Genomic DNA, 24,090 nt, shown 5'->3' with positions numbered 1-24,090 from the left:
TCAGCAAAGTTAGGAGTGATCACCTCTATTCACTTCCCACAGGGTGATACTATCAAGGGCCACCCAGGCGATCCTGGTTATCCAGGCGAATTAGGCCCAAAGGGCTTTCCAGGGGAAACGGGTCTTCCAGGTGAAGGATTTGTTGGTCCAAAAGGGTACCGTGGTCCTCCAGGTGACCATGGAACAGATGGAAGCCCTGGACCTCCAGGTCTGCCCGGTCCACCAGGAGAGCCTGGCCAACTAGGTAAGAAAGATGACTGTCTTGTATCAAATCCGTGGAAGATCACTACTGAATTGTGTGTGGCACCAGTGTTGAAAAGTTATTATTTGGTGGAGGATTATATGGAGGAAAAGGGATTGCTTATATTAGTTGTCCAGAAATCTTAAAAAAGAAAAAGAAAAAAACACTTCAGAAGTCCCAGTAGTTTTATTGGTTTCAATTAGAGTATTGAAACAGCATAAGTGAATATATTTGTGTCAGCAAGTAGTCTTTTGTGTCTTGAACAGCTGGAGGCAATGCAGCAATGTACTGCCTTTAGATTACTCACAGGGGGTTTTGTCTGGTCTACCCCATCCAACCTCATCTTTTATTTGAGCAGGGAAAATCACGTATTTTTCCCTCAGAGCTCTTTGTAGTATCTTCACAACTTTCTGAGCCTCTCATGTTCCCAAAAGCTCAGGCTTGGAGTATTTTTATTTGGCTTCAGGTTGTTCAGCAGAATATGAAAGCCTCAGCAGGAACCTGCCAACCCCATATGTTGCTTGGGATACATAGGCTCCTAATTTGAAAATTTGAAAATTTAGGTTGCAAGCCTAGTTCTAATTAATATATGGACAGAGAGTTTCAGTGTTTTATAGCAAATAGGCTTTAAGTAGCTTCTCCAATGCATAATACATAAGAGAACACTTTATATGATGTTATAATATACATTTTGTTTAGAAATGAGAGTGTTTTAGGATTTTCCACTTTTAAATGATAACTATCCTTTCCCATTCTTTGCTTGTAGACTGTGGGCAGGTCATTGAAGACTTTTCTAGAGGAGACGGAACTGAACCAATATGGTCAGGTACTGAACATACAAATGGCTTGAATGTATTTCCATATTTAGTCTTATGGAACTCTTAAAGCTGGATAAGTTCTTTCTGATGACTGGTTTGGATACTCTTAATAGAAAACTTTTTGAAGTTCAGGTCACAAATAACCGTGCATATACAGTATGTAGCTCAAAAGTAATTGAATCAAATTGAAAGTATTCTAAAATTCTTGCAGTTTTACCTTCACCATCCAGAAGTTCCTTGCTTCATTTTTCCTGAGTGTTTATTGCGATAAAATAATGATTACCATGCAATATATGGCAACAATCCCAGAAATTAATTACCAAAGGGAATTTAAGAAACTTTTCTGAAGGTTTAAAGAACCTTCAGTTGTACCAGAAATTGACTTGTTTTATTCAGGGGTACAAATTGCTAGCAGGCAAACAAAGTGTCTCTCTTATTCTGGTAAGTCAGGTGTCCTGAAATAGCTTTCCCATGACAGCCTCACTAGAGCAGTTACCATAGCCTCTGTAAAATAGGCTGGGCTGATTATTGGGATGGAGCTCAGCTTGAGTGCCACCCAGAAAATGCCACCCATAACCAATGTTTTGTTGTTGTTTTCTTTTCTTTTTAATGAAGAATAAAACTTACAAAATTAGGCTTTTGCCCGTTAATTTCATTCACCTGCTTTAACAATGTTGTCTGAACTGTCAGGCACAGAGCTGGTGAGAGGCAGCATGTGAGCACACATGGTGTGACTAACCATCTTTCTTTGCAGGTGGGGGCTGTGTAAGACCACCAAAGGGGTCCCAAGGCAAGCCAGGACTGCCAGGAGCCACAGGTAATGCTTTGCCTTCACCTTTTTTTCCCATATACACTACATTATGAGGGAGATCTTGCCAAACCTGTTAAAGTCAGAAGTTTAAGAAGTTAATGTTTAGAAATGGCAGTGGAGGGAAGTAGTGACCTGAAGCAGGCAGAGGGTTCTAAGCAGCACACAGCCTGGTGGCTGCACCATTCCTAAACTAATTCTGCCTGTGTTAATGAGTGTCAGACATGAAACAAAAAGCAAAAAGCTGTTCTGCATATGAAAGTAAGTCAAGAGAGAAAATACACAAGTTTATTGGTAGAGAGTGTATTGAGGTCTCTCCAAGATGACTGGGCACCTCACAAGTTGCAATGAAGGACTGTGACAGCTTCTTACTGTTCCTCATGAGATATACAGAGTCCCTTCTGCAAGGGTGAGCCTAATCTCTTTAATGTGGCTTGGTGTGATGGGCCAGATTGTCTGATGCAATGCAGTTGCCCTGTCTGATGCACCACACGCCTTCCTTGCAGAGCTGGTCTACAACCAAGCCCAGAAGGACTTGGATCTGGTGATCCTGGGCCTTCGCAGCACTGCAGGTTCCCCACCACTTTCCAAAACAAAGAGGGCATGAGGACAGGGTTTGAAGGACTATGTGAGATGGGAACTGAGAGAACCACAGAGAAGTTGTGAGGAGCAATCATAACCATTAACCTTGAAGAGGGAATTTCTGACCAGCACCACAAATTATAAGTTCCTGTAAGTTTATACACTTACAGCCTAAGCAATAACGCTGTTTTTTTAGTAAATAATTCTATCACCAGCTGACCAACAAATAAATAAATAAATAAATAAATCACTGGGTTATTCAGAGTTTGGGAAATGTAAAATTCTTGATGTACCCATTTCTGAACCATTCCCTCTGTGCTTCAGGCAATATCAGAGATCTGGACTATAACATTTAAGGTCAACTTCTTTTTTTTCCCAGCACAAGGTTTATTATGGCATGCATGGATTGATTTATAACAAATTCATTGATCTTAAAAGGGAATGGTTTATCTCTATTGAAAGATGATGACTATCTCTGATTTGTGTTACCTTAGTCCTAATGCCTTTAGTTTGGCATTAGGATCTATGTTTCTGAATGTTGTTTTCCTTGCCATCTTGGTAACTTTTTTCTAAGTAGGATTATTTGTTTCTTCTTTCCTTCATATGGACTTGGCAGATTTTTTATCTTTCAGTGAATGCAGTCAGACTGCTAGCTCTAAGAATGCTGCATGCAGGTGATGCTGCAATCGCAGATTTGTGTGGTTTATGTTTTGTAGCTTTGGTTAGCTCTTTAACAAATCTGTCTTCATCAATGTATATGTTTTATGAACTTTAAGATTTATTGTGCCTTCCTGCCCTCCAAAAACTGGAAAAAGGCCCTTGCTGATCAGAATGCAGAACTCTGCTGCATTCTCTTCCTTTCAACTAGAGGTAGGTCTGGAATTGGAAAACTCAGAGGTACAGGACACATTTTACATCTTTTCAGTAACTGTAGCTGTGTTGGTCTGATTTCCTAGGGCATAATTCCTGCCCACATTCTCCATATTGACAAAAGCACCAACACCTTTACAGCACTTTCATTCTCTGCTTAGGGTGTTGTGGTTTTGTCCTCAAGACTTCCTGCCTTCTTTTCAGCCAGGATGGAGCTCAGCTATAATCAAGTCTCTCAGTGTCCTAGTTGTTGATGACAGTATATCAAGCAAAAAGTCATCTCTATAGTCTCACACCCTCATGTTATTGTGTTCCTTTGAAATTCCTGGCAACGCGCACAGTTTATCCTAAGTTACATCCTGGTATCTAGTAGTCTCAGGACCTACATAATTGCTGTTGAATAAGATGCTTAAGTTTTCTGTTTCAAACATACAGATAAAATGCTTGCAAATTAAACATTGTTCTAATGTTGCGAAGCACGGCTGAAAGCACGACAGACACCAGCAGAGTCAGATCATGCTTCCATTTTATTGCCCGAATAGCCCAACTTTTATAGTGAATTTTACAGGGGTGGACAGTGTTTCACACAAGATTATTGGTCAAAAGCACCCAGACAAACTGTTAAGAAAATAACACCACCTTTTGATTAGAAGTTAGGAAAACAACCCCCTTTGTGCTTAACGGTCACGTAGGCCTAGTCCTTGAGGCCAGCTGCTGATAACAATATTTTCTGAGTTCCTTAATTGGGTGATGTGGGAGTCATTGCCGTGGGAGCTTCTCACAGTTACTCTGGCAGCTTGGTTTGCTCAGCTACAGCAGGCCCTGAGATTTCTAAGGCCTACCCCTGCTTGCTTAAAGCAAGCTTAGATCGAACAATTATGCCAATTCCCAACAATTCCCCCGTTTTCTTTTAGTACAAGCAGTACTTGGTTTTACAGCAGGTGTCAAATATACAATATAACACAACTATATAACTTAACCCTAATAATACTATAATTACTGTAAGCATTTAATGGTAACACAATCTAATAGTAAGTAACACAACTTAATAGTAACACACTTAAACCTAATCACTTGATGGTGATCAAAGGCTGTTCTCGACAGTCCTTGTGGTGTCACAGCCCACGTCATTGTCAGAATGATTATCAGGAACCTCTTCATGGTCGTCTTCAGCGTGTGCAGATTCTAAAACTGCTTCAGCCCACTTTACAGTGATCCACTGGATACCTGTTCCCGGCACCACTTCAAAATCCCACATTTATCACAATACTACGTGTAATGATGATTGACACCACAATGAACAGAATCCTTAATGCCCCTTTGACTAATCCCAGTAACCATCTATGTATTGTTTCAAACAAATCAGTGAACCATTGATTGAAAGGATTGATATCATATTGAATCTTTTTAATAAATCCATTTTTCTATGATTTTTGCTGGCACCAATTACCTATGCTTTTAGCCTGCACTGTGGTTATATCCCAGGATCCTACACTGTGGCAACAATAACCTGTACTAAGGCTATATTCCAGAATCCTGCACTATGGCAACGATAACCTGGACTATGGCTATATGCACTCTCACTCACACAGTACACAGTACAATCACACATACAGAGCACAATCGTACACCCAGAGGCCTCTGGCACATCTCACTCTCAATCATATCACAACCTCAATCATACCACAAGAATATAATTTAGAATGATAAGCAAACAAACAAGTATTGTCTCTCATTGTGTTCCTCATGAAGTGACTTGCAACACTTTGTTTTAAAACCTTACCCTTACACAAATACTTTCAACACAAAATACCTGGACATTTAAGAATAACACATACAATTATTAACACTCCAGTTAGTATCCCTCCAGCAGCTGAAAACCTACTGTTTGTCTGCAGCTACAGGAGATCTTTGTCTGCTCCTGCGGTGAGCAGCTGAGAGTGGAGTCCCCTCCGAACAAAACGCTCAGGGTGCACCTAGGGGCGTCCACACCGCAGCTGATCCCCGCAGCCAAGCAGTTGTTACGTGCGGCCACAGATGCCACTCCAAGCACTAAAATTGCCAATGCCGCTCTAGCTGCAACCCCACACAATTCAACATTATCATTGCAATCCGGTGCAAGCAATGCCCATTTATGTCTGGTGATTTCATGCAACTGCAACAAGCTAGAAGCAAATACAATGAGTTTATCTAAGTAACATGGACTTTTGATAGCATTTGCCGCGATACCTTGCCAGGCCCTATCCCCACAAATCAGAAAAACATCAGGAGGTAAGGCCAAAGCTGTACAATTGTTCCAAACACTGTAGTTGTTACCCCTTGTCTCCATGCTATGAACCCCTAAACCCTGCTTAGCAGTTTCATTGTAATCACAGGTGTTACTGGTATTTTTATACCCATATGGCCCTTTCCAGGTTCCTGTAGCAGGATTCATTTGATAGCCACGGTTATATTCACATTTGTAGCTACCTGTCAGGTTGATACAGATTTGACTACAGATACCAGGGTTTTGGCATTCATCGATGTCTCCACAGTTTCTCTTGTCTACAAACTCAAACCCAGCTGGACAGTCACATTCATTTATGTTGCATTCCTTCAGGGGCTCATCACCCCAGTCCTTGCAGTCTCTCTGCTGGTTACACACTTCATTGATATCTATGCATTCTCCACTTTTGCACTTGAATTTGCCAGGTCCAGAGCACTGAATAACGTCGTTACAGTTTGCTTCATCAGTGCCATCCAGACAGTCTCTCACACCACTGCACTGCCTACTTCCATGGACACAGTTCCCATCTTCACATCTGAACTGGTCTGGCCTGCAGGTCTGAGAAGGGCAGTTAATTTCATCACTTCCATCCTTGCAATCAGGATCTCTGTCACAGTCTTTTTCACCTGAGCCGCACTGCACCTCACTCACAGAACACTTCACCAGAGGTGCAGGCTGGCGGCCACACTGCTCCAAAGATTCATCCGAGTGGTCGGAGCAGTCATCTTGACCATTGCAGGCAAAGCTTTTGGAAATACATTGTCCACTACTGCATGTGGACTCTGCTGCACTACAAGTCACATTGCCACAATTCTCTTTGTCTTCTCCACTGTCACAGTCCTTTTCACCATCACATTTCCAGGACACTGGTGCCCGCTGCCCCGCACCTGTGTCACTTATACTACTGCTATTACCCGTGCCGTCAGTGTCAGTGGCATCCTCCTGGTACCGTTTCTGTCTTTGCCGCCCCTTACTCTCCCCCTTTTCTTTTTGCCACTGACCATTCACCACAAATGGATGAGACACATGATTACTAGTTAGGAAAGAGCGTGTAACATCTGCTATACGGCTGCAGGTGACCTGCTGGTTTTGGTAATACTCCAGCTGCCTCTCTGCCAGGTCCATGCGCTGCAGCAGGTTTTCAATGAAGTGCTGGAGCCTGGCTTTTCCCCGCAATTCTTTTTCTGCCTCCTCCTCGAACTTGCTGAGGCGCTGCTTCAAGGCTGCGATCATCTCCACCGCCACGTTCACCTGCCTGCTGAGCACCCGCTCCCTTCGCTGCACCTCCTGCTGCTTCTGCGAGAGCTGCACGAAGGCCTCCCGCACCTCCAGCAGCTCCGCCGTCTTCTGGGCCAGCTCCCCGGTCAGCCTGTCGAGCTGCTTCTCCAGCGTCTTGTCCACGGCCTTCACCATCCTGCTGAACTTCGCCCTGACACGCGCACCGCGGCCGAACCGACCGCGCTCCCCACAGCGCGGGCAGCGGAACGGCAGCGCCGGGCCGGCCACGGGCAGCGGCTCCGGCCACGGGAAGCCGCCCTGCTCCGCGCCGTCCTGCTGCATCCTCCGCCTCGGCGGGGCGGGCTTGGGAAACTTCGGGCACAGGGACCGGGACCGGCCCTGTGGCCGCCCGCGGCCGCGCTGCCCCGGCCGGTGCCGGCGCCGGGGCCGGGGCCGGGGCCGGGAGCGGAGCGGCCACGGGAGGCGTTTGCGACTCTTGCCGCTGTTCCGGCCGTTTCCCGGCACGTTGCGTCGACATGCCGCTTCCTTGTGATTGTTCGACTGACAATTTGAGCACCATACTGCCCCAGCTTTGCAGTTTCGTCTCACGTGTCCAAAAGCACCACAACGATAACATCGGCAGCGGTGTGGTAACTGGTTACTAGGGGGTGGTACTGGACCACCGGCGGTTTGCAAAGGAGCAAGAGCTGCAAGGACCTGACTCTGTGTAAACTCAGCATGCTCTTTCATAGCCTGTGCCTGCTCTCGCATGCTGTCACCTAATTGTTTTACTGCCTCTACTAACATAGCTTGTGGGCCTACTGGTACCTGAGCCATTCTTTCCAACCCTTCCTCAACTGTCCATGTCCCGGGTAAGGAAGCCAATATAGTGCGAGTAGAGGGGTTGCTATTCTGAATTGCGCACTGTTTTAATATCATGCCCTTGAGGTAATCGGGCACCCCTGCTGTCTGTATGGCGTTTGCTATACGATCAATAAAAAGCCCAAATGGTTCCTCTCTACCCTGTTTGATTCCCATGTAGGAAGGTATTCCCTCTGGCCCCTTTACCCGATCCAATGCTCTTCTGGCCGTTCTCATTGATTCCTTGGCTTTATCAGGTCCCAGCGATGCCTGTGCTTCTGTCCTAAAATACGGTCCTATCCCCATCAACTCTTCCAGTGTGACCCCATGTAAAGGGTCCCCCGGTGCTCTTATCACTGCGACTGCTTCTTGACAAGCAGCATGCCAATGGGCGTTAAATAAGAGCTGCTGGTGTTGGGTCAAAATTAACTTCATTATGTTGCGTATGTCTCCTGGAAGCAAAATATTTGTTCCCCAAATGTAGTCCAGCATGTGTCTCGTAGGTTCACCTTTCAGACCTGAGTCATTTACTGTGGACCGCAGCTGAGTTAACAATTTCCAGTCCAAATTCACTAGATTAACCATAACATTACCCTGGGCGTCCGGTGGTGAGTATATTACCGGGAAGGCCTCTGGAATCAATTGTGCAGCTATCTCGTGTTCACCCTCACGTAGGGCCTCATTTGCTATTTGGTTCCACATCCTCTGCCTCTGTTGAACACCGTCTGTAAACGGGCTTGTGTTTTTTCTGTCTGGTTTTTGCTCTCTTATTTCCTCGTCCATCTGAGGGTTAACACTACCAGCTCTTCCTGGCAATCCCAGTTGCTCTGTAGCGGCAGCAGCGACTCTCTGCTCGGCCTGATGTATAGCTAAGGCGTTAGTGACTGCTTTCCAAGGCTTCGATAATTTTTTAGCAGTCTTATTGTCATTAATAACTTCATCAAACAATTTGTCCCCAAATTTGCGCCACTCTGCGTGTTCAAAAACTGTATCCGGATTGATAAAACAACCCTTTGTTACTCCATATGCTAATAATTTTGGTAAATCTTTTTTGCAGTCTATACCCTGCGTGCTGCGGTTTTCTAAAAAGCATTTGAGCAAATCATATGCCTCCATGCCTCTATTTATGCTGTTGCAGCCTTTGCGAGACACATGACTGACAGGGACCCTCTATAGGTGCTCTCGGGTGCGGGGATTCCGCGTTTACGTCCCGTTACGTCCCGTTCACCTGTCAGAGTGCAGGTGCGGGGATTATCGTCCCTTTTACCTCTACCGCAATTACTTCAGTGTCTCGCGATTACTTCAATGTCCTGCGCGGTACCGTACCCCGCGTCTCTCACCGTGAGTCCCCGCGTCCCACCGTGTCCCGCGTCTCTCACCGGGAGTACCGCGTTTTCCGCGTCTCTCACCGGGAGTAGCGCGTCTCACCGTGAGTCCTGTGTACAGCGTGTGCGGCTCGGTGTCTGGTCAGCTGCAGCGCTGCTCCGATGTCCGCTCCGAAGTTCCGGCGGCACTCCCATGTCCCGCGCCGCTCCGATGTCTCAGTCTCGACGCTGTGACCCCGGCACTGGTCCCCGGCGGCACTGGTCCCGGCGCCGCTGGTCTCCTGGTCTACCTGCGTTCAGATGAGCCGGCGCCGCTGGTGTCCCGCTGCGCTGCAATGTTTGTCCCGGCGCCGCTGCGATGTCCGTGCTCGGCTGCGATGTCTGCTCCGGTGCTGCGATGTCCTGTTCAGGCCTTGTTCAGGTCTCAGCCTGTTCGGGCGCCATTTGTTGCGAAGCACGGCCGAAAGCACGACAGACACCAGCAGAGTCAGATCATGCTTCCATTTTATTGCCCGAATAGCCCAACTTTTATAGTGAATTTTACAGGGGTGGACAGTGTTTCACACAAGATTATTGGTCAAAAGCACCCAGACAAACTGTTAAGAAAATAACACCACCTTTTGATTAGAAGTTAGGAAAACAACCCCCTTTGTGCTTAACGGTCACGTAGGCCTAGTCCTTGAGGCCAGCTGCTGATAACAATATTTTCTGAGTTCCTTAATTGGGTGATGTGGGAGTCATTGCCGTGGGAGCTTCTCACAGTTACTCTGGCAGCTTGGTTTGCTCAGCTACAGCAGGCCCTGAGATTTCTAAGGCCTACCCCTGCTTGCTTAAAGCAAGCTTAGATCGAACAATTATGCCAATTCCCAACAATTCCCCCGTTTTCTTTTAGTACAAGCAGTACTTGGTTTTACAGCAGGTGTCAAATATACAATATAACACAACTATATAACTTAACCCTAATAATACTATAATTACTGTAAGCATTTAATGGTAACACAATCTAATAGTAAGTAACACAACTTAATAGTAACACACTTAAACCTAATCACTTGATGGTGATCAAAGGCTGTTCTTGACAGTCCTTGTGGTGTCACAGCCCACGTCATTGTCAGAATGATTATCAGGAACCTCTTCATGGTCGTCTTCAGCGTGTGCAGATTCTAAAACTGCTTCAGCCCACTTTACAGTGATCCACTGGATACCTGTTCCCGGCACCACTTCAAAATCCCACATTTATCACAATACTACGTGTAATGATGATTGACACCACAATGAACAGAATCCTTAATGCCCCTTTGACTAATCCCAGTAACCATCTATGTATTGTTTCAAACAAATCAGTGAACCATTGATTGAAAGGATTGATATCATATTGAATCTTTTTAATAAATCCATTTTTCTATGATTTTTGCTGGCACCAATTACCTATGCTTTTAGCCTGCACTGTGGTTATATCCCAGGATCCTACACTGTGGCAACAATAACCTGTACTAAGGCTATATTCCAGAATCCTGCACTATGGCAACGATAACCTGGACTATGGCTATATGCACTCTCACTCACACAGTACACAGTACAATCACACATACAGAGCACAATCGTACACCCAGAGGCCTCTGGCACATCTCACTCTCAATCATATCACAACCTCAATCATACCACAAGAATATAATTTAGAATGATAAGCAAACAAACAAGTATTGTCTCTCATTGTGTTCCTCATGAAGTGACTTGCAACACTTTGTTTTAAAACCTTACCCTTACACAAATACTTTCAACACAAAATACCTGGACATTTAAGAATAACACATACAATTATTAACACTCCAGTTAGTATCCCTCCAGCAGCTGAAAACCTACTGTTTGTCTGCAGCTACAGGAGATCTTTGTCTGCTCCTGCGGTGAGCAGCTGAGAGTGGAGTCCCCTCCGAACAAAACGCTCAGGGTGCACCTAGGGGCGTCCACACCGCAGCTGATCCCCGCAGCCAAGCAGTTGTTACGTGCGGCCACAGATGCCACTCCAAGCACTAAAATTGCCAATGCCGCTCTAGCTGCAACCCCACACAATTCAACATTATCATTGCAATCCGGTGCAAGCAATGCCCATTTATGTCTGGTGATTTCATGCAACTGCAACAAGCTAGAAGCAAATACAATGAGTTTATCTAAGCAACATGGACTTTTGATAGCATTTGCCGCGATACCTTGCCAGGCCCTATCCCCACAAATCAGAAAAACATCAGGAGGTAAGGCCAAAGCTGTACAATTGTTCCAAACACTGTAGTTGTTACCCCTTGTCTCCATGCTATGAACCCCTAAACCCTGCTTAGCAGTTTCATTGTAATCACAGGTGTTACTGGTATTTTTATACCCATATGGCCCTTTCCAGGTTCCTGTAGCAGGATTCATTTGATAGCCACGGTTATATTCACATTTGTAGCTACCTGTCAGGTTGATACAGATTTGACTACAGATACCAGGGTTTTGGCATTCATCGATGTCTCCACAGTTTCTCTTGTCTACAAACTCAAACCCAGCTGGACAGTCACATTCATTTATGTTGCATTCCTTCAGGGGCTCATCACCCCAGTCCTTGCAGTCTCTCTGCTGGTTACACACTTCATTGATATCTATGCATTCTCCACTTTTGCACTTGAATTTGCCAGGTCCAGAGCACTGAATAACATCGTTACAGTTTGCTTCATCAGTGCCATCCAGACAGTCTCTCACACCACTGCACTGCCTACTTCCATGGACACAGTTCCCATCTTCACATCTGAACTGGTCTGGCCTGCAGGTCTGAGAAGGGCAGTTAATTTCATCACTTCCATCCTTGCAATCAGGATCTCTGTCACAGTCTTTTTCACCTGAGCCGCACTGCACCTCACTCACAGAACACTTCACCAGAGGTGCAGGCTGGCGGCCACACTGCTCCAAAGATTCATCCGAGTGGTCGGAGCAGTCATCTTGACCATTGCAGGCAAAGCTTTTGGAAATACATTGTCCACTACTGCATGTGGACTCTGCTGCACTACAAGTCACATTGCCACAATTCTCTTTGTCTTCTCCACTGTCACAGTCCTTTTCACCATCACATTTCCAGGACACTGGTGCCCGCTGCCCCGCACCTGTGTCACTTATACTACTGCTATTACCCGTGCCGTCAGTGTCAGTGGCATCCTCCTGGTACCGTTTCTGTCTTTGCCGCCCCTTACTCTCCCCCTTTTCTTTTTGCCACTGACCATTCACCACAAATGGATGAGACACATGATTACTAGTTAGGAAAGAGCGTGTAACATCTGCTATACGGCTGCAGGTGACCTGCTGGTTTTGGTAATACTCCAGCTGCCTCTCTGCCAGGTCCACGCGCTGCAGCAGGTTTTCAATGAAGTGCTGGAGCCTGGCTTTTCCCCGCAATTCTTTTTCTGCCTCCTCCTCGAACTTGCTGAGGCGCTGCTTCAAGGCTGCGATCATCTCCACCGCCACGTTCACCTGCCTGCTGAGCACCCGCTCCCTTCGCTGCACCTCCTGCTGCTTCTGCGAGAGCTGCACGAAGGCCTCCCGCACCTCCAGCAGCTCCGCCGTCTTCTGGGCCAGCTCCCCGGTCAGCCTGTCGAGCTGCTTCTCCAGCGTCTTGTCCACGGCCTTCACCATCCTGCTGAACTTCGCCCTGACACGCGCACCGCGGCCGAACCGACCGCGCTCCCCACAGCGCGGGCAGCGGAACGGCAGCGCCGGGCCGGCCACGGGCAGCGGCTCCGGCCACGGGAAGCCGCCCTGCTCCGCGCCGTCCTGCTGCATCCTCCGCCTCGGCGGGGCGGGCTTGGGAAACTTCGGGCACAGGGACCGGGACCGGCCCTGTGGCCGCCCGCGGCCGCGCTGCCCCGGCCGGTGCCGGCGCCGGGGCCGGGGCCGGGGCCGGGAGCGGAGCGGCCACGGGAGGCGTTTGCGACTCTTGCCGCTGTTCCGGCCGTTTCCCGGCACGTTGCGTCGACATGCCGCTTCCTTGTGATTGTTCGACTGACAATTTGAGCACCATACTGCCCCAGCTTTGCAGTTTCGTCTCACGTGTCCAAAAGCACCACAACGATAACATCGGCAGCGGTGTGGTAACTGGTTACTAGGGGGTGGTACTGGACCACCGGCGGTTTGCAAAGGAGCAAGAGCTGCAAGGACCTGACTCTGTGTAAACTCAGCATGCTCTTTCATAGCCTGTGCCTGCTCTCGCATGCTGTCACCTAATTGTTTTACTGCCTCTACTAACATAGCTTGTGGGCCTACTGGTACCTGAGCCATTCTTTCCAACCCTTCCTCAACTGTCCATGTCCCGGGTAAGGAAGCCAATATAGTGCGAGTAGAGGGGTTGCTATTCTGAATTGCGCACTGTTTTAATATCATGCCCTTGAGGTAATCGGGCACCCCTGCTGTCTGTATGGCGTTTGCTATACGATCAATAAAAAGCCCAAATGGTTCCTCTCTACCCTGTTTGATTCCCATGTAGGAAGGTATTCCCTCTGGCCCCTTTACCCGATCCAATGCTCTTCTGGCCGTTCTCATTGATTCCTTGGCTTTATCAGGTCCCAGCGATGCCTGTGCTTCTGTCCTAAAATACGGTCCTATCCCCATCAACTCTTCCAGTGTGACCCCATGTAAAGGGTCCCCCGGTGCTCTTATCACTGCGACTGCTTCTTGACAAGCAGCATGCCAATGGGCGTTAAATAAGAGCTGCTGGTGTTGGGTCAAAATTAACTTCATTATGTTGCGTATGTCTCCTGGAAGCAAAATATTTGTTCCCCAAATGTAGTCCAGCATGTGTCTCGTAGGTTCACCTTTCAGACCTGAGTCATTTACTGTGGACCGCAGCTGAGTTAACAATTTCCAGTCCAAATTCACTAGATTAACCATAACATTACCCTGGGCGTCCGGTGGTGAGTATATTACCGGGAAGGCCTCTGGAATCAATTGTGCAGCTATCTCGTGTTCACCCTCACGTAGGGCCTCATTTGCTATTTGGTTCCACATCCTCTGCCTCTGTTGAACACCGTCTGTAAACGGGCTTGTGTTTTTTCTGTCTGGTTTTTGCTCTCTTATTTCCTCGTCCATCTGAGGGTTAACACTACCAGCTCTTCCTGGCAATCCCAGTTGCTCTGTAGCGGCAGCAGCGACTCTCTGCTCGGCCTGATGTATAGCTAAGGCGTTAGTGACTGCTTTCCAAGGCTTCGATAATTTTTTAGCAGTCTTATTGTCATTAATAACTTCATCAAACAATTTGTCCCCAAATTTGCGCCACTCTGCGTGTTCAAAAACTGTATCCGGATTGATAAAACAACCCTTTGTTACTCCATATGCTAATAATTTTGGTAAATCTTTTTTGCAGTCTATACCCTGCGTGCTGCGGTTTTCTAAAAAGCATTTGAGCAAATCATATGCCTCCATGCCTCTATTTATGCTGTTGCAGCCTTTGCGAGACACATGACTGACAGGGACCCTCTATAGGTGCTCTCGGGTGCGGGGATTCTGCGTTTACGTCCCGTTACGTCCCGTTCACCTGTCAGAGTGCAGGTGCGGGGATTATCGTCCCTTTTACCTCTACCGCAATTACTTCAGTGTCTCGCGATTACTTCAATGTCCTGCGCGGTACCGTACCCCGCGTCTCTCACCGTGAGTCCCCGCGTCCCACCGTGTCCCGCGTCTCTCACCGGGAGTACCGCGTTTTCCGCGTCTCTCACCGGGAGTACCGCGTCTCACCGTGAGTCCTGTGTACAGCGTGTGCGGCTCGGTGTCTGGTCAGCTGCAGCGCTGCTCCGATGTCCGCTCCGAAGTTCCGGCGGCACTCCCATGTCCCGCGCCGCTCCGATGTCTCAGTCTCGACGCTGTGACCCCGGCACTGGTCCCCGGCGGCACTGGTCCCGGCGCCGCTGGTCTCCTGGTCTACCTGCGTTCAGATGAGCCGGCGCCGCTGGTGTCCCGCTGCGCTGCGATGTTTGTCCCGGCGCCGCTGCGATGTCCGTGCTCGGCTGCGATGTCTGCTCCGGTGCTGCGATGTCCTGTTCAGGCCTTGTTCAGGTCTCAGCCTGTTCGGGCGCCATTTGTTGCGAAGCACGGCCGAAAGCACGACAGACACCAGCAGAGTCAGATCATGCTTCCATTTTATTGCCCGAATAGCCCAACTTTTATAGTGAATTTTACAGGGGTGGACAGTGTTTCACACAAGATTATTGGTCAAAAGCACCCAGACAAACTGTTAAGAAAATAACACCCCCTTTTGATTAGAAGTTAGGAAAACAACCCCCTTTGTGCTTAACGGTCACGTAGGCCTAGTCCTTGAGGCCAGCTGCTGATAACAATATTTTCTGAGTTCCTTAATTGGGTGATGTGGGAGTCATTGCCGTGGGAGCTTCTCACAGTTACTCTGGCAGCTTGGTTTGCTCAGCCACAGCAGGCCCTGAGATTTCTAAGGCCTACCCCTGCTTGCTTAAAGCAAGCTTAGATCGAACAATTATGCCAATTCCCAACATTCTAAAATAAAAACTTTTCTTACTGCTGTTTGGCACAATGTTAACACCAGATAGCATCATATATTGAATTACTGAAATACGTGTAAGCAGTGGATGCATTCTCCATCTGCTGCCTTCTTTCTCTAGCATGGCTTTTTAATTAGAACAATAATGAGTAGAATAAATGAAAGTCAGTTATTACAGATGGGAAACAAGAGAAGATGCCATTTGGATAAGAGACATGTTAGAATTTTTCATTGAGACCTGAAAGCCTAGGATTTTCTTTTAAATTACTTTCTGAGAAGTTATTGTTCATATAAGAGAGAGAACAATAGTCCTGTACTGCACTGGGAAAATACTTTTCACACTGCATAGGCTGTTTATGTGCTTTTTAATTCTGGCCTTCGAAAGCTTTCCTTCTCTGCTTCACACACACACACACACACAAACCAGCTAAAAATGCAAAAATCAATGGTTAAATCAGAAATCCAGAAAACTGAAGTGGAAAGAAATACCAAAATTCAAGTGATATTTTCCTTGTTTTGTCATAGTTTGAGTATTTATTACGTTCAGTGTAATAAATAAATGAGTTGTAATTCATGATGATGCTAAGCAACAACATTTAAAGGGTTAAAACATCTTCCTGACCTTCAATCCTGAGCTGAGAACTTAAAGAGTTCAAGGAGCTAGAGAGGGGAGAAAAAGAAGGCATTCCCCAGGAATTATTTTGAAGGAACTTCACCAAATGTCTGGATCTTGGAATACAATTAATTGACAAGAGTCATGTAATAAAATTATTGCTTGGGAAAAATAAATAATAATAATTAAAAAAAAAGACACAAATAATAGTTTTATAAACGTAACAGAAAGAAAAGAATCCTATGAAATGGTTCCAGATTTTGCGATGTTAAGAAACAGTAATATTTGTACTTACCCAGATGTCAAATATTACACCACGAGGAAGCGAGGTCTCATTTTACCTCTCAGGAGATAAATCAATATGAACATGAGTTCAGTGCCAGAGGAACACTTTTTCAGGGCACAGCTATAAACCCGCACTACTACAAAAATAGTAAGTAGGCTAGTTAATTTGTATTCAGTTTCTAGGATAAGTAGATCTAACCTTTAGCCTTACATTTCTTTTTCTGGTTATCTAAACCAGTCAGCTTTTGTCCTGTGATCAGTTTAGCAGGGAAGGGAAAAAATTGTTCCTCCAACATTATCTCACCTGTGCCCATTACTGTTGAGCATTCTTCCTTTGACATTTTCTTTTAACCTTAAGCTAAAACACTTAATTACAAAATATTATTTTAAAATGTCTCAAAAAGCCTATGAAACTGACGATTTTCACCCTACAAGGCACCATTATCATTAGTCTTAAAGTCAGGGGCAGTCCTTTTAATCCATGTTTGTAAGAGCACTTAGTTTTGATCTATTCTTGGGATCTTGAGCACAGTATAATCCCATAATATTTTTTAAAGTTTATCTTTGTACCTGGAGACACATAATTATTATATTTACCACTACCTTTGCTTACATTATATGCAAATTTCTGTTTTGTTTGTTTAGATCATCACTTTCCTTTTACTTCTTTTATATAATTTAGGAGCTAAAGGTGCAAGAGGATTCCCAGGTGATCCTGGCCCAGTGGGATACCCAGGGCTCAATGGTACACGAGGTGATCCAGGTTGGGAAGGATTGCCAGGTCCTCCAGGTATCTTGAAATAATTAATCATTCATTATGTACTTATGACCTCTGCTATAGTCACAGGAGCGCTGTCACCTTATTCCAGATGCATCTTCATTTATCTTCCATGCCATGATCAAACAATAAGCTATTATAAAAATTGTCTTTTTTGAAGCCAAAATGATTTTCTGAAGGTTCTCTAATGGTGAAAAGTAAAATAGACTTCAACCTTTTTCAATCTGCTTTATAGTGCGAAATTACAGATATAACAGTTCATGAAGTTGATGTAGAAATAAGGAAATTCAGTAATAAGACATTTCAGATTCCAGATGAAATAGAATGATGACTGCAGAAATGAAGAAATTAGTAGTATTAGTGTTTCTATTTAACTCTTTCCAGCATTAATATAAATAATACTGATTATATTGAAGACAGAGTACTAGCACTTGAAACAATGAGGTCCAGTTTCCCAGTCTTCCTCCCATCATCTGTGGGAATGGGGACTTGCTCCCTCACAGTCATTCACCTACAGGGTGGAAGACAGGCATACTGGCAATGGTTTATCAAGAGTTTGAAGAAATTGGCATTGGTCCCTTGAGATGGGTCATTGCCTCTGCTTTTCCCCACACATCTGGTGTATCTAGGATTTGCACTGCAACATCTATAGTGAATGCTGTGATGCCTAATCCCTGTTTTATTTCTAGGTTTTACTGGGCCTCGGGGAGACAGGGGCCTAAATGGACTACCTGGACTACAAGGACACCCAGGCCTTACAGGAAAGCCTGGTGCTCCAGGACTGACAGGACAGAAGGGTGTTCCTGGTGAAGTTTTGAGAGCAACAGCAGGTTCTCGAGGTGATGCTGGGCTGCCTGGCTTCCCTGGTTTGAAAGGCGCACCTGGAGATCAAGGAGTACCAGGAGTTAGAGGTAATGCCTATTTCCCAAACTACGGATAGGTGAGAGTAGTAAGAGACCATGGCAAAATGCACTGGAGCTACCAATAACCCCAGTGTCAAATACCCATGCCTGATGGTCTCTCATCCCTTCCCCATGTACCTTGCCTATTACCAAAGCACCTGGCTCCTCCAAAAACCTTCTGGAGATCCACTGCTTATGACCAACACTCCTTCACACTGTACTACATGAAATCAGCTGCAATAGGATACTAAAGAACATTATTTTGCTCATCTTTGTTGTGTTCAGACACACTTTTTAGTTTTTCCCATTGTAGTTAATTATCCTGACTTTTCATTCACATACTGCATAGTACTGAGTTTACTTCCCACACCAGAAAATGTTTAGGTAACACATGGCTTTGCAGAATAGTAAATTGCTTCACATCAGAAATTGTAAATTTTAGCTGAGAGGACATAATATTTAGTAAACTGTGAATCATCTGTCTTACCCAATCGGTCTTTGTACGTTCAGGAACGAGGGAAAGATAGCATTATGTATTTATTCTTAATGTTGAGGTGTTCATTTTATTTTGTTATTTTACAGATTTTTTTTTTTACAAAAAACATGTCTTCTCCATACAGAAGACAGAGAAAATCATAGCTTCTCCACAAAATCTGACTTTGACTCTCCTTGAGTTCAGTGGGGGACTTTCAAAAGTACCTGTGGGAGTTAAGCATCTCTTTCTGCACAGTTTCTGCAGCAGTTGGACACACAGTTAAATTTAAGACTGAAGATTACCCTCTTGCCCTGTTGTGTAAATGAGGAAGGAGAAGTAATTTTGTGACTAGCTCAAGGCAAAGTAGTGTGTCACAGGAACTTATTTTGGAGACTCTTCTCATGATTTGCAATACAAATTGAAAAAGAAAAGAGCACGCCATTTTACCTGAGCTATTTGAAGTGAGGGGAGTTGATTTCATCTTCAGTAGAGTCATGGAGTGAAGTGATAGAATAAAGGCAGCTCTGTTGCACTGTGGTAATACTTGGAAAGTCTGAGAAAAGGCAGACACTAATGCCTCTAGACTATTTTTCTGAAAATGACAAGAAATTCAAGGGGAAATACAGAATGAAAAGGAAAAAAAATATATGTGACTTTGTACCTTCTTTCTTAGTGTTTCTGTAGAACTAAATTTTCAGTTATAAAAAATAATTACAGTAAAATAAAAATCATTATTAGTCTGTCAATTTTTGATGTATTTCACAGTTCTGGTCAAACAGCCAAAAGAAAAGGCTTGTGATTTTTTTATATGAATGACTTTTATTTTATTTTATTTTATTTTATTTTATTTTATTTTATTTTATTTTATTTTATTTTATTTTATTTTATTTTATTTTATTTTACTTTCATATTAAGTGGTTAATGAATACTTTATATCATCCGTGCCACTTAAACTCTTAGCCCTTCAGAACGGGAAACTAAAGTCTGTAGCCTGTTGTTGAGAAAACTCACTGTATGTGACCATTTAGGTTCTCTCTGTTATAAAGCACATCTAGCTACATTCAAGCCTATGGACCTACTCTGATGTAAAATCAGAATAAAGACAAACAGATCCACTTGGCCTAGACTTTAAGTGCCATGTACTTTTAAAGTCTTGTATGCTATTGCTTCTCTAATCTTAATGCAAAGTACGCATTGCTTTTTAAATCTTGAAGGGCTTTACAACCCCTTTGCTTTTATTTTGTAGAGATGTAAATTTTCACTCAATACATTAAGTGTAGAATCAGGGCTATTTTTCTTAGGAATTTGTATGAATCTTATAACAATACCTTACATGAAAAGTTATGAACAATAACACAAAGCAAGAACCCTGTCAGATTTAAATTTTTCCATTTCTGCCTATCATATTTTAGAAAAGATATAGATATTGTTTCTGTCTTTTGGTCAGTTACTCAACTGAGTTCTTACAAAGATGTATGCGATAAAAGGAAAAGATCAGAAATTACAGAATTATTGGAGTTAGAAATGGAAGACACCTACTCTGTTTAGATCCACCTGGTAGCAAATTACTTCCATCAAGTGGAAAGAGCCTATCAACCTTTCTGATTCTCTGATTCTCAACCTATCTGATGCAAATATTGGATTAGTACCAGTATTATCAATCATTTAAAAACTAATTAGCAGTCTTTTAATTAGCTTTTCCTGTTCTCACTAATTTTCAGAGGAAAAGCATAACCTGAAAGAACAGTGTACATGTGCCTGCTTCGAGAAGTTACATGTAGTAATCAGCTGTCTAGATACTGATGCTCTCTAATGCAAGATTATGGTATTTTAGGAGCGGATGGTAGCCCAGGTTTGCCAGGAGCCAAAGGCGATCCAGGGCTGCAGGGTCTCCCTGGTCTGATGGGTTTGCCAGGATCACCAGGAACACACGGATTCCCAGGCCCACCAGGGAATCCCGGGCCAGACGGAGGACCTGGGTCTCAAGGACCCCTTGGTAAGGAAGTATTGCTGTCCTGTGTCACTTTCTCCTCCCGCTTCTTTGTGGCAGGGCAACTGTATGGTTTACCAAGGGGAAAGTTAATCTTGGGATTGTGGCATGTGCCAGGCTTTAATTCCCAGTCAGGTAGCGCAGGTACTATGGTAGCAAATCGTGCCAGTGTCACAAATGGGATGCAGGGGTGATGATGGTCCTCACTGGCAGAGCTGCTGCTTTTCCTTCTGTAGCCACCTTCCAGGCCAGGTCAGAGCTTTCCAGTGGCAGACTGGGAGAACAGAACAACCAAATGTGAGTAGTCTTGTAGAAAAGGGGAGTTATTCTTAAATTAAAGAGGAGGGGGAGGTCATGTTAGGACTGAGTATTGAACCAGACTGGTAGCAAGACTGGTTTACATTCATAATCATTTCTGAAGTTCTTTGATTAAAAAGTCCAGACTTTCCCCCCCTCAACTTGAAGCTGGTATGATAGTATTTTTCTCCCTCTTGAGCTACCTTGTGTGAAATCATCATGTATGTCCAAACACTTTTAATCTCTTTTCACATGTTCACATGGCAGGTCCACCAGGTGCAAGGGGAGAAGATGGTGAGCAAGGTTTTCCTGGTCCCGTGGGCCTGAAAGGTCTGTCTGGTGACAAAGGTGAAACGGGGCACCCAGGATTGCAAGGTATACCTGGCGTGATGGGTCCCCCTGGCATCAGTGGAATGGATGGCTTTCCAGGAGATAAAGGTAAGCTCTGAACAGCTGCACTGGGAAAAATGATGTTCTTTAAAGCTGCTCTGTGCTGAAATGAACAAGCCATGCTTTCTGCTGGGCTACCCTTTTAAAACAAAAGAGTTATGTTCATAGGCCTAGTATATTCCAGAATCACTGTTGGTTTTCCCTTGTGTTGTGTTTGGTGAAAATCTAGCTATTGCAACCCTTTTTTGAAGGGCAATGACTGCTGTATTTCTTCTTTTGAAGAACATACAGTATTTACTATTTGCTCTCTCCAAAAGTTTTTTCCTTTGTCCCAGTCCTACCAGCTCTCAGTGGAATTTGAGAGATGTTCCTCGAAACCTTTACTTTAAAGTTTTCGAAAGTTAGCAGCTGCATGCTGAGCAATGCCAGACACAAGACCTCAATGTTGAATTTTAATGGGATACCAATCTTTTTGTATAAAGAAGGTGAGATTCACACTTTCCAGTCACAAAAGTGTTACATCTGCATCACAGAGGGAGTTTCAACAAAGTTCAACTCCATGCGAAGCCAACTAGAACAGAAGACAGGGTGCATATCTAAAAATGCATGTAGCAATTTCATCAGCTGGAAAGATCAGACTCAACTAGGACTTTTTTTCCTAAAATTATTCTGAAGTGCTGCTTAGCTCTCATTTGAGAGGAATGATCATCTGCTTGTTAGCATGACCCATGTAAAACATCATCCTCTTGTTTACTTGTTTAGAAGAGGAGTGCAGTCATCTTTGTTGAGAAAGGTTTATGACTGGCATGCCCTACAACTGTATCTGTGCAAGCAGAAAAAGGGGTTGCCTAAAAATTCTGCATGGAATTTAGTCTAACATTCTCTAGCTGTAGGACAGGGGTTGAATTGATTTTTTCAGAAGATGACACAAAGTTCTGTCCATCTTCACAACTGAGTGAAGCCCTGGTCTTGTTTGGGTACCTACCTCTCATAGAGCTTGGGTGCCTAATACAAAGCAGCACATTGCCCTAGGCATCAAGGCACCCAGAAGTAGATACTGCAGCAGTGAGGTTTTTATACAGCTTTAGTTGAGCATTACTAGCTTACATTTACTCAGTCTGCAGAACGCTGAGCAAAGTAACACTTCTCTTCCCCTTCTTTCTTTAAAGGTCTAAAAGGTTCACCTGGCATTGATGGTTTCAAAGGCATGCCAGGCCTGAAAGGAAGACCAGGAATCAAAGGAAGCAAAGGAGAATTTGGTTCATTCGGGGCTCGGGGTGATAAAGGCGCACAGGGCGCACGAGGCTTTAAAGGTATTTGCTTATGGGTGGTACCAGTGTTTGCTTTTCACATCTGGAGAACTATTTTGCAAGGGTGCACAGACAAAGACAACACATTTTTGACATAGCCGGGTTAGCTCAGACATTCCTCCACCTATTTCACACATGGGCCTCTGGCACAGAGGCCTGGATTTTAAGCTCAAGGAGGGCTTTATGAATCCTGAACATGGTCAGGTTGGAGACAGACACCTCGTTACCCTGTTTATCTGAGGGTTTCCCTTTCACTGGAACTACCAACTTGTTTGTGCTTTCTCCAGTGTGGTTTCTTTTTTATGAACACAAGATAACTGATCTACTGAGAGGTATATTATCTATCGCAAAGGAGTCTGTGTCCAGATCCCCAGAATAGTATGTACAAAAGGTTTAACTCATTTTTCATGTTTTCTTATGTTTAATTGTTCTGCTGACATGTTGTATTGATGCAGGCAACTTTTTATGCAGATGGGTTTTCCATAGCTTATGCAAGGTTATCCAGTAATCCCTTTTTTGCTAACTTCACTCTTCTGTTTTTGCTTTCTCCAGCACACTGCCGCTGACCAGCTTTTTAAAATACGATTGTTTTCTTACCCTCTAGGTGACCGTGGGGAACAGGGTCCCCCAGGAGAGCCCCCGAAGCTTAAGCCTAGCATGATGATGGAAGTTAAAGGTGAAAAAGGAGATGTTGGAGAAACCGGCACCAAGGGATTCTTTGGCTTGAAAGGTCAGTGGTCACGACAAAGCAAAGAAAGCACATTCACAGCTATTGATCAGTGTCTAAGTATTTTCTCAGTTGCCGTATAAAATATTTTCTGCTCAATGCACCACTGTGCTGCAGCCCACAAGGTTGACAAGAAAAGCTGAGCTCACAGCTGAGTTTCACAGAGAGAAAGCCCAAAGAAAGCACTTCATGTTTATGCCACTCATGTGTGCTACCCTGTTGTGCCAGCACATTGTGATGCTGTGTTTAGGGAAGGCTGCTACCATGAAACTTCTTCCACACTAGCAACTCCTTATCATCCTTCCCTGCTCTAGTGTTTTAAGTCATCTTTATTTTTCTTTTCCCTGCCTGCAGGTAGCAAGGGAATGCCAGGCCTCCCCGGTAAGACAGGAACTCCCGGGTCTCCGGGGCACCCCAGTTACGTGGCTGGTGTGAAGGGGGACATTGGTGCGAAAGGAACGACAGGTGTGAAAGGGTATCCTGGTCCTGCTGGCTCTCCTGGCATCAGAGGCTTCCCTGGCAGCACAGGAGGCAGGGTGAGTACATGCCCACGGGTGGCAACACGGTGTCCTTTTCAGCTTCTCTAGGGAGTGGCATTCGCCCCTTGAAGTTGTGCCAAAGAACTACAGTGCAAAGACTAAAATGCAATAAAAATGGAATAAATAGACCAAATCTTTTTCCTTGATCCCTCCAATGTTCATTAAGCACAGTCTTCTCAGTGGGAGACATCCAGATTTCAGGTGCCAGCCCTTTGCCTATGAGGACTCAGATTGTTTCTTCAAGGTACCTGGTTTTGCTACCATAGCTG

At 44.8% G+C, this 24,090-nt stretch overlaps 1 protein-coding gene and 2 long non-coding RNA genes across 3 annotated transcripts in view; all 3 read left to right on the top strand.

The window, feature by feature from the left end:
- COL4A2 (collagen type IV alpha 2 chain) overlaps positions 1–24,090 on the top strand; it is a 148,219-nt gene that overhangs the window by 109,357 nt on the left and 14,772 nt on the right. The window contains exons 24-33 of the mRNA XM_068678491.1: positions 43–244; positions 1,008–1,067; positions 1,814–1,876; positions 17,096–17,203; positions 17,881–18,102; positions 20,403–20,564; positions 21,123–21,293; positions 22,415–22,558; positions 23,160–23,285; positions 23,637–23,818. Coding sequence (XP_068534592.1) covers positions 43–244; positions 1,008–1,067; positions 1,814–1,876; positions 17,096–17,203; positions 17,881–18,102; positions 20,403–20,564; positions 21,123–21,293; positions 22,415–22,558; positions 23,160–23,285; positions 23,637–23,818 — 1,440 coding nt within the window. The remainder of the gene's footprint in view (positions 1–42; positions 245–1,007; positions 1,068–1,813; positions 1,877–17,095; positions 17,204–17,880; positions 18,103–20,402; positions 20,565–21,122; positions 21,294–22,414; positions 22,559–23,159; positions 23,286–23,636; positions 23,819–24,090) is intronic.
- On the top strand, positions 4,479–5,193 carry LOC137854769 (uncharacterized). The gene is made up of 2 exons (XR_011095382.1): positions 4,479–4,792; positions 4,840–5,193. It is a non-coding gene; the product is annotated as an uncharacterized lncRNA (long non-coding RNA).
- LOC137854765 (uncharacterized) lies at positions 10,332–10,841 on the top strand. Its single transcript, XR_011095380.1, has 2 exons — positions 10,332–10,440; positions 10,488–10,841. It is a non-coding gene; the product is annotated as an uncharacterized lncRNA (long non-coding RNA).

Source organism: Anas acuta, chromosome 1, assembly GCF_963932015.1.
Source record: "Anas acuta chromosome 1, bAnaAcu1.1, whole genome shotgun sequence".
Taxonomy (NCBI): Eukaryota; Metazoa; Chordata; class Aves; order Anseriformes; family Anatidae; genus Anas; species Anas acuta.
Note: the sequence above shows the minus strand (reverse complement) of the source record. Positions and strands in the feature narration are given on the sequence as shown.